The sequence below is a fragment of the Terrapene carolina genome, unplaced genomic scaffold (genome assembly GCF_002925995.2).
Source record: "Terrapene carolina triunguis isolate 2854851 unplaced genomic scaffold, T_m_triunguis-2.0 Scaffold89, whole genome shotgun sequence".
In the NCBI taxonomy this organism is placed as follows: Eukaryota; Metazoa; Chordata; order Testudines; family Emydidae; genus Terrapene; species Terrapene triunguis.
In genome coordinates, this window is record NW_020664440.1 from 3,234,238 (window position 1) to 3,243,703 (window position 9,466).

Genomic DNA, 9,466 nt, shown 5'->3' on the forward strand with positions numbered 1-9,466 from the left:
GGGGGGGCGCAAGGTGGAAGTTTCGCCTAGGGCGCGAAACATCCTTCCACCGGCCCTGGATACAGGCCATTAGGTGCAAAGGTAGAATGGTTTCTGCCCATTCCTCCCACAGGTAACCCTGTTTCATTAGGCACCCTAAAAGAAATGTTATGATTTAGTATTAGCAAACTTGTGATCTCAACACAAATTAATAGGCAAACAAGTAAAATAAACCTTCTAAAATCCTGGATCCATTTAAGTCAAAGGGAGCTTTGCCATTGGCTTCAGTGGATCCAGGATTTCACACCTGGTAACGTATAAAGCTGTAGGTTGTACACTAAGATTGAGACTCACTCTAGGTCCTTCTGCATAGAGATTTCCTGTTTCAGATAATTTAAAAAAAAACAAAACGTAAAATCCCAACCTATAACTGATTTCTCATAATTAAATGCTGTTTTGTCAACAAGTGTCAGCAGTGAAACATTGCAAGACTTCAGTGCTGACAAGCACTGCAACATGCTGTTTTTAGTTGTTCTGTATTTGAACAGTCAAATCATTGATTGACAACCTAAATGTATTGCACAACAAAGTGGCATGCCAGGATGTGAGTGCTGAAGAGAAGCGTATTCTAATAAAGACTTTGGCCAGATTCTGCTCTCAGTTATGCCATTATAAATCCAGAGTAACTCCAATGAGGTCAACCAGACATACACCAATAGAACTCCCCAAATTTGGTCTCCACACTGTACAATATTTAGCTAACACCTTTAACACAGATTCTCTGCAATGAAGCTGTAGGGACTGATTCACATGCCCAATGAAGTCAATGGAAAGGTTCTGATTCATTTCAATGGGTTCCGGATCAGGCTCCAAGGGTAGATATTGCAATGAACCAATATTTTAAAGTAAATAATTTTAACCAACACCTTCTAAATCAAACGTTAGACCAAAAAAGCATTCAGTCCAGTTGCCATCAGAAGCTGCAAGGTAAACAAATATGACTGATGAAAGAATATCCTCTACGGATGATTTCTGGAATCCTGTGATGGCCATCTATGCTCCAAATGTGGCTAGGGATCCTGACCTCACTACTGGACAGACAAACAAGACAAAAGAAAGAGGATGAGTGGTTTGATCCCTCTATCAATTATGATGCAAAACTTTATGAAAATAAATAATTTTTGTAGCTATAGAAATATGCCTCTGGAGAAGAAGTTAAACAAAACAATCTTTTTTCTGGATGGTTTATGTGGTAGCTATTTATTACACACTCTTCCTCGAAGAGAAATCAGAGAGGAAAGCCTTGCCAATGGCATTGGTTATATCCTCCTAGAGCTGATCTGGTTTATAATCCGGTAGTACGGGGAATGTGCTTATCTGCCTGTCTGAGAAAGTAAAGGACGAGGAATTATTCTTCTTTGGTTAAATGAGTTTATTGAATTGGCCAGCTCAGGATTGGCTGAAGTGCATACGGTTTATGGAATCATGATAGGAAGAGCTCATTTTCTGCCCTCAGAAACAAACATACAACTCCCACTGTTTCAATGTGAGTGAAGATCTGGGCCCAAAAGACAGAAGAGGCCAATTGGGTCATCTAGCCCATTTCCCTGCCAACAAAGAACATTTTCCCTACTGTATTTTTTTAGTGTCTGCTGTGTCTACTGTAGTTTTCAAAGTCTCAGTCAATGGGGGATTCCATCATTCCCTCATGAGACTATTCCATGGCCTAGGATATCTCTGGTGGGAGTTTCTCTCTGATATTCAGGTATAACTTTTAATGACTTTAAATTCCATCCCATTACTCCTAGTTATACCCTCATGTTTTACTCTACGTGAATTCTATTTAATTCTACAATTATAAAGGATTGTACATCCCAATATAAATAATGATGCTAATAGTTCATCTTCATCCTTGGTGTATACCTCAAGAAGAAAGCCCGTTGTTTGTTGGTTCTGAGAATTCAACGTTGGAAGAAACAGAATAAATTGGGAAATTATACTGATGTTGAAATAAAAGACCAGGGCATCTCACTGGTTATTTTCTAACAGAGAAAATAAAATCCTTAGTCATTTCCTCAGGAGTATTGTTTAAGGATTTAAATTGTTAGGTTGATGCACATGAGCGTATTAAAAGGATTATGCTAAAATATGTAAAGTGCACTGCAAATGAGTGAACTAGCTCCATTTCTATATTTATGCCTCTTTCATCCTTCTGTGAACTTGAGAATAAAAAAGTCTCTCTCCACTCCTGTCATGCTCAAGTTACAAAATCCAAACTCAAACCCAATTGATTCAGAACAAAACAAAGCACTTACCCAGAATGCTTCATGTTTTGAGGTTTATCCATTCGGACTGCAAGTTTGATCTTTAGATCTTGATCTGAGCAGTTTTTGGAAACAGTCATTTTGTGCCACTCTGATTGTTTTGGGCTATTCGGAGTAGGGTGAAGAACCACCTGCACATAACAAAGATAGCAATGGTGAAGGAGAGAAGTGACCCATTACATTGGTTTTAACTGGGAATTAAAATACATTCCTATTGACTTGATTAGGGGCAGGATTTCACTCACCATATTTTAAGTTAAATTTTATTATTTTGGGATTTTATATTGTACCTCCTTGGCTGCTCTAGCTCTGCACAATTATTCTCAGTGTCCTGAAAAATGTAATTGCATGTGGTCACGATATGTGACATTTACCATTGTCAGTATTTTTCCATCTTTAAATCACCTGAGAAACGACTAAGGCAAAAGAATTCACAGTTTCACAGATAAGTCAGTCTCCAGGGCAGTTCATACTGATACTACAGGCGGAGCAGGTAGCAACCTGCTATAGTTAATGTTGCCGGACATTCTCCATTTTGATACCGTTTTCAGTTGCTTATAACTTTGCCAAAAGTTCGGGCTGACTGGCTGGCTGCCTCAGGTAGAGATTTTTTGGAAAGTTTTAATTAAAAATGCTTTGGAACAGGGACTTAAAATTTGACTTAAAAGAGGTCACTCTAGCATTAAGGATGTGCCTTTTGCTGTCCTTGTGAAAATTTGCCCACATTTGGCAAAATTAAAAGCCTTTGAAAAATCTCAGTTAGCACATGCTCAGTAAAGACTTGTTAAAGTTTGCCAGCTAAATTCTATGACAATTCTGTCTGCACCCCACTGGGCCTGCTCCGTCCCTTCGCAGATCCTACATGCTGACTGGAATCAATGTATGTCATCCCCTCTGAGTAACCAGTGGTGCTCCAATCCAGGGCTGTAGGTACTGAGCAAGACTTTCCCTACAAATGCTCTTCATGGCCCCTGGAGGCTACAGTGATGTCGAGCACAGGAACTGAGAGCAGGGAGCCTGTGTTCTCAGTGTTTCCCCTGTTAGTGCCCAGGCAGTGTGGAGGAGGAGGAGGATCCTGACTTGAATGTAGAAGTGGGTAAGGAACAGGATGAGAGGAGAGGATCAGAGATTCAGGGGAATAGTAGCAAGAGATCATGCAATTACAAATTGCATCATAATGCATACATACAAGGAGGCCAAATTAATTAAGGATGCCTGTGCATTCTTATGGCATATCCTAACCTTTGAGTGCTTGGCTTAGCAACCTTAATGTTCTTTTAACACACTTTTTTTTGCCTGTAATTCTATTTACAGTGTGGGCACTTTATATATTATTTACCCTTCAAAGCAGAAGATAAGGAATAATGGGAAATATCTACTAGAGATCAGTGTTTTGGTTTAGTGCATTTGTTATTAAATTGGAAAAGCTAATACCTGGTGGTCATGAGCAACCTTGTTAAATAACTAATTAATTGGTGATCTAGGTTAAATTGTTGAAATGTATGATATTATTAACTATTAATTATTATTAACTATTATTAATAAGTATTCATTAAAATAGTTTAAGGAGTAAAGCATACACAATAGAAGAGAAAAGAATAAAGATTATTACTGATAAAAATACTTTATTAGTAGTAATAATATTACTAGGAACTTCTGTCAAAACTCAGGGTCTCATTGAGCTAGGAACTATACAGAAATGTAACAAAAAGGGCAGTTCGTGCCCTAGAGAGATCACAACCTAAATGATAGACAGGACACAATTAAATGACGAAACTGACATATGAGTGGGATGAGGTTAAGAAAATGAACAGCGCTGAGCAGAAATGCAGAAGTCACAGCTCCTTAGTACTCATCTGAGACAATTTGGATGTATTATAATTTTGAATAGAATAATGTACCTGATCAAAGTCAGCTAGAAGGAGAATAATTTGTTGGTTTTTATTTGGTTTTGGTGGGTTTTATTTGAACTAATTTTTGGATGACTCTGATCCATGAGCAACTGATTCAATGGAGAGAAGTGTTTCAGTCAATTATTGATTTTAGATCATATGCCACAGATTCAAGTAATTTAAACAGGAGAGCGCAATAAGTTTAAATTTAAACCATGAAAGATTTATAATTATGGAGAGAAATGTTCAGCAGATGTGTGTCCTTTACTCATTGTTATTTTTATAAGACTTAGGACAAAATTACATTAATTGAAGAAATACAAACACTTCCCAAATGGAGGCTTTTGGATCATTAAATTATAGCTTTTGTAGGCACTTTGGTTTGTCTCTGTTACATATATATGCCCTGACAACAATCCTTCTTCCTTGAAGTTCTCAGATAGCTAGTTGGCTCCCACTCCCATTCTTTTCTGCACTAGGCTCCTGTCAGTGTCTGAGTCTGGCTCCTTTCAGAACGCCTCTGAGGTCAAATTACTGCAGGTGCGCCAGTCAGGGAGGATGCAGCCCAATTCTATGACACAACATTACTGAAGAAGAAACAAGTTGGAACATCAATGTGAGAGTGAGTAACCCCTACTGAAAAGGGAAGCGGCGGTCACTTTCCCACCGCAGGCAATCCCTTTGAATTCAATTAAACAGTCCTGAAAGTAAATCAGCCTTCAGCTCGTTAGGCCTGAATGAGGGTCCGCTTACATTCTACTCCTGTGGAGAGAGTTGGAGGTGTCAGGGAGCAGACCTCAGACAGCCTCTGCCGGCGGGGTTCACCAATACCCAGCAAACCATAGCGGAGGTATATTTGACTATATTTATGGACATCACGTACAAACAGCTATTTACATCATTTTATCTTCTAACTAAGCTGCCCCCCCCCCAAATACCAAAGGGACTTCTCTGCAACACACAAAACAAAGTAACAATGTTGCAGTATAGTTGTAGTCATGTCGATCCCAGGATATTAAAGAACAAGGTGTGGGATTGAGCTAATATCTTTTATTGGACCCTCTTCAGAGACCTGAAGAAGAGCTGTCTGTGGTTCGAAAGCTTGTCTCTCTCACCAACAGAAGTTGGTCCAATAAAAGATATTACCTCACCCCCTTGTCTTGCAAAAGGAACAATGTAGCAGTTTCCAGGCCATTCTAAACACACGATGAGATTTAAAAAAAAGGGTGGAAAAGTGAAATTCAGATAAAATTTCACCCCACCCCCAACTTTTTAATTTTTTTTTAACCTAGTGGGATGAGAGGCAGCAGGCAAAATTTCAGACAGGTCAGTTTGTTGGCAGGGGTCTTCAAAGAGCCCCCCATCCCCTTTGTGAGTCTGAGCATACATCCTCTTTTGGAGCAATTGATTTTGGGTTGAATTTAATCAATAGTTCACCTTCTATATTCTATGCATCCTGACTGAACACAGGGCTGGAATTTAAAATGCACATAAATACATCTGGCATATTCCTATGGCAGTGCATATTCATATCAGATGGCAAGATATCAGTTGTTGCAAAAGGTTTATAACCTTTTCAGCGTTTCTCACTTCCGCCTCCGGCAGGGAAGAGATGATGGTCCAGAACCTCAACTGGTGTAAATCAATGGAACTTCACTGGCTGCAGTGGAGTTACGCCGGTTTATACCGGCTGAGGTCATGAGCTGGTAAGTCTAAGAATTCTGAAAATTCTTCAAAAGGAGCTTTTTGTCCATCTGCTTATTCTACACTCATTATCATGGCATTTAATATTAATTGCCACAAGGGGTCATGTTTTACCCTCTTTGTGTGCTTGGAATTTTCACCGACATCGATGATAACTGGGCCATGGATTGCAGGTAAGCAATGGCTCCCTGTTTAGAAAGGACAGTGCCTCTCAGATAAGGAAGAATAGAAAGACCAAGCCTGTCACTACTTTCTGGGAGTACAATATTTCATTTCCTCCTAGTGACTCTACCTCTATCCCTTCATGTAATTTATTCCCAATTATAGTACATGTAGATGTGTGTGGCTAAAGCCTCAGTAATTTCATAACTATTCTGTGTATTGAAATACATGGGGGGAGGGATAGCTCAGTGGTTTGAGCATTGGCCTGCTAAACCCAGCATTGTGAGTTCAATCCTTGAGGGGGCCACTTAGGGATCTAGGGCAAAATCAGTACTTGGTCCTGCTAGTGAAGACAGGGGGCTGGACTCAATGACCTTGCAAGGTCCCTTCCAGTTCTAGGAGATAGGATATCTCCATTAATTTAATTTAATTTATTTATTTGAAATGACTCTCTCCATTCCTGATGCATAAACATCGGTCTTTTGATCTTTTCATTTTCATACTTGGTTTTTTTGTTACATTGGTTTTTTGGTTTTGTTTTCATCCTGTTCTGGTGACTCACACCAATGCATGTTAAAATTCATTAAAGTCTCCACTCTTGGGCAGCGAGATGCATCTCCTCATAATGTATTAGCCTACAGGCAAACAAATTCTTTTTATAACTGGCAGTATTCACCCTCATTACTTATGGTGTTTCTATCATTCATTCCTGACTGGTATTATTCCATGCAACTTCCAAATACCAACCCAGTTTATCATCCCTTTTTTATACTCCATCGAGCTTCAGCTTTACTGCTGATACAACAAACTATAATTTATTTTTTCTGCATGGAGACCAAAGTGCCCTTGACACTGATACCCAGTGCACTTTTTTAGGATTTGATCCAAATCCCTTTGAAATCGACCGTCAACTGTAATGCATTTTGGATCAGGCCCTTATTCATCACCTTATTTAATGCTATACATACTGAATTTTACCCACTAGATTCATCTTTTATGTTTAATCATCCAGACAAACTTCACTGGTATGATTCCAAAACTGTGTTATTTATATGGATTAATACTGGCAGAGCATGCATTATTCTTTGAAAGGTTTGATTCCAGCATCCCTGAAGATCGGCCCTCGTTTCTTAGTGCTGTTATAATGGTCTTTCATTTCCAATCACTTTTTAAAAATAAAATCTTTTTCAAAGCAAGTTTTTGGCATTTGGCAGTAAAGGGGCAGGAGGGAAGGGCAGGGACAGTGTTATAAACATCTGTTCTCTATTTCCAGGGGAAGAACCTTTCTCCTGTGTCATGCCCAAGTGGCTGGGCTTTGGATAGGAGCAGGGTGTTCACTTGGGGTGGAGTCCTCCCTGTAGGGCCATGGAGGAGAGCAGAGCTGATCTGTGGGTGGTCCTACAACCTGACTGCTGCAGTAACATTGGCATATGATTGGGGGATCTGCCACACCATCTCCCAAAGCCTCCAGTACAAAGGGGCATAGGGAATCCCACTCCCCACAGAGCTTGGTATTAAGGAGTAAGGACCAGAGATCCTCCACCCCAGCTTTGATGCAGACAGAAACCTCTGATCTCCAGTCCAGTAAAACATCTGCTTTTGAGGAAAGCAGCTTCCTTGTAAGTACTTTTTTGATGTATTTTTAAATTGTTCTCATTAAAAAAATGTACTTAGTGTTCTTATATTTTATTAACCTTGCTGCCCTCCGTGGGTGAAACCCTGACCCCACTGAAGTCAGTAGGAATGTTGCCACGGACTTCAACAGGGCCAGGATTTCACCCCATGAGTCTAACATGACCCTGGGAGCAGCCATTTAAGGCTCGTGGGTATGTTCCAGTTCTCACCATCAAGTGAAACAGTTAAATTGGAAGCGTTAGCCAGTTCCCAATTCAGCTATTGCCATTGAAAACGAGAATTGTAAATGTCTGGCAGACCACAAAACACTTCTTAAAGGGCAGCTAGGCATGATGTTTTTGTGTACAGGACGGCATTAGTTTCCTTTCCCTTTGAGACTCTGCTGTCTTCCCTCATCAGCTCAGACAGGTTTGTGTCAATTTGAACAGCTACATCAGGGGCTTAATGCGCTCAAGATGTAGTTGTTTGAACAAAAACAAACCCCAAAGCAGCCCAACCAGACAAGCACCACCACTAGACAGAAGAAGGCGGTTTCAGGCATACTGAGTGCCTCTTTGAAGTGCAGCTGGCTGAGAAGTGCTGGTGGACGTACTCCAAAGGAAATTACCACGTCACCCTCTGTGTTCATCAGCACTGGCCAGTACCAGTTGGGTTTGGGAAGCTAAAAAGGAGCTGCAACTCCCCGATGGACTCAGAACGACGCTGAAGCAGTGGGGCTGGCTCATCAGCATTCCAGAAGTAACTGGGGACAAGGCAGAGCCCGAAAAATGTTTTGTACAACACGCACTGCTAATTCCTTTCCAAGCCTGGCAAATTCAACACTGCTCACAATTGCCTGGCAAGGAAATCACAGTTCTTCAGTTGAAACAAGAGCGACAAAGCAACTGGGGTTTAAACCAACTGTACCCACGCAGGAGAAAGAGCTGCTTGTCACCGTGGCCGGCTCAGCGAAGGGCTCTGCTCGGCAGGCAGTCATTGTCACAAAAGAAAGCGCCATGGTAGGAGGTTTAAAGAATGAGTTTCGAAAAAAGTACTGAGAATATTAGAACGCCACTGTGTATGGTAATGGGACGTCCTCACCTGGAACAGTGTGTCCAGTTCTGGTCATCCGATCTCATAAACAGAAATAGGAAGGGTGAGGAAAGCGATCAGAGGCACGGGCACACTGACGTGTCACGAAGCAACAGAAAAGTGCTCTCCATGGGCTCTCGGAGCCTGCAATGGCACTAGTGGACACACAGCCACGAAGAGTGGAATCCAGATTGGGAACAGCAGTGACTGCGGGGGAAGGGTGGGGCAGTGAGAGGGGAGGAAGGGGTCACCAGAGGCTCTGTAGCCAAAGCCAGGGAATCTGAATCCTTTACTGATGAGGGCACTGGCAGATGAAATCCACCTCCCAGATGTAATGCAACATTTCATCTCCTAGGGCAGTGGAGGGCAAACTACGGCCCGCAGGCCGGATCCGCCCCATCAGGGATTTCAATCCAGCCTGTGGGATTTCAATCTGGAGCCTGCACCCCGAACCCCTCCCACACCCCAACCCCCTGCCCTGAGCCCCCTGCCGCACCCCGCCTGCACCCAACCACCCTGCCCTGAGCCCCCTGCTGCACCCCAACCCCTGCCCTGAGCCCCCAACCCTCCTGCTGCACTCCGCACCCCGCCTGCACTCCAACCCCTGCCCTGAGCCCCCAACCCCCTGCCCTGAGCCCCCTGTCACACCCAACACCCCTCCTGCACTCCAACCCCTGCCCTGAGCCCCCAACCCCCTGC

The 9,466-nt window shown here is 42.1% G+C and overlaps 1 protein-coding gene across 12 annotated transcripts in view; it reads right to left on the reverse strand.

The window, feature by feature from the left end:
• CADPS (calcium dependent secretion activator) overlaps positions 1 to 9,466 on the reverse strand; it is a 358,046-nt gene that overhangs the window by 142,842 nt on the left and 205,738 nt on the right. For all 12 annotated transcript variants that reach the window (XM_026650418.2, XM_026650417.2, XM_026650416.2 and 9 more), the window contains exon 8: positions 2,295 to 2,434. In XM_026650418.2, the coding sequence (XP_026506203.1) occupies positions 2,295 to 2,434 (140 nt within the window). The remainder of the gene's footprint in view (positions 1 to 2,294; positions 2,435 to 9,466) is intronic.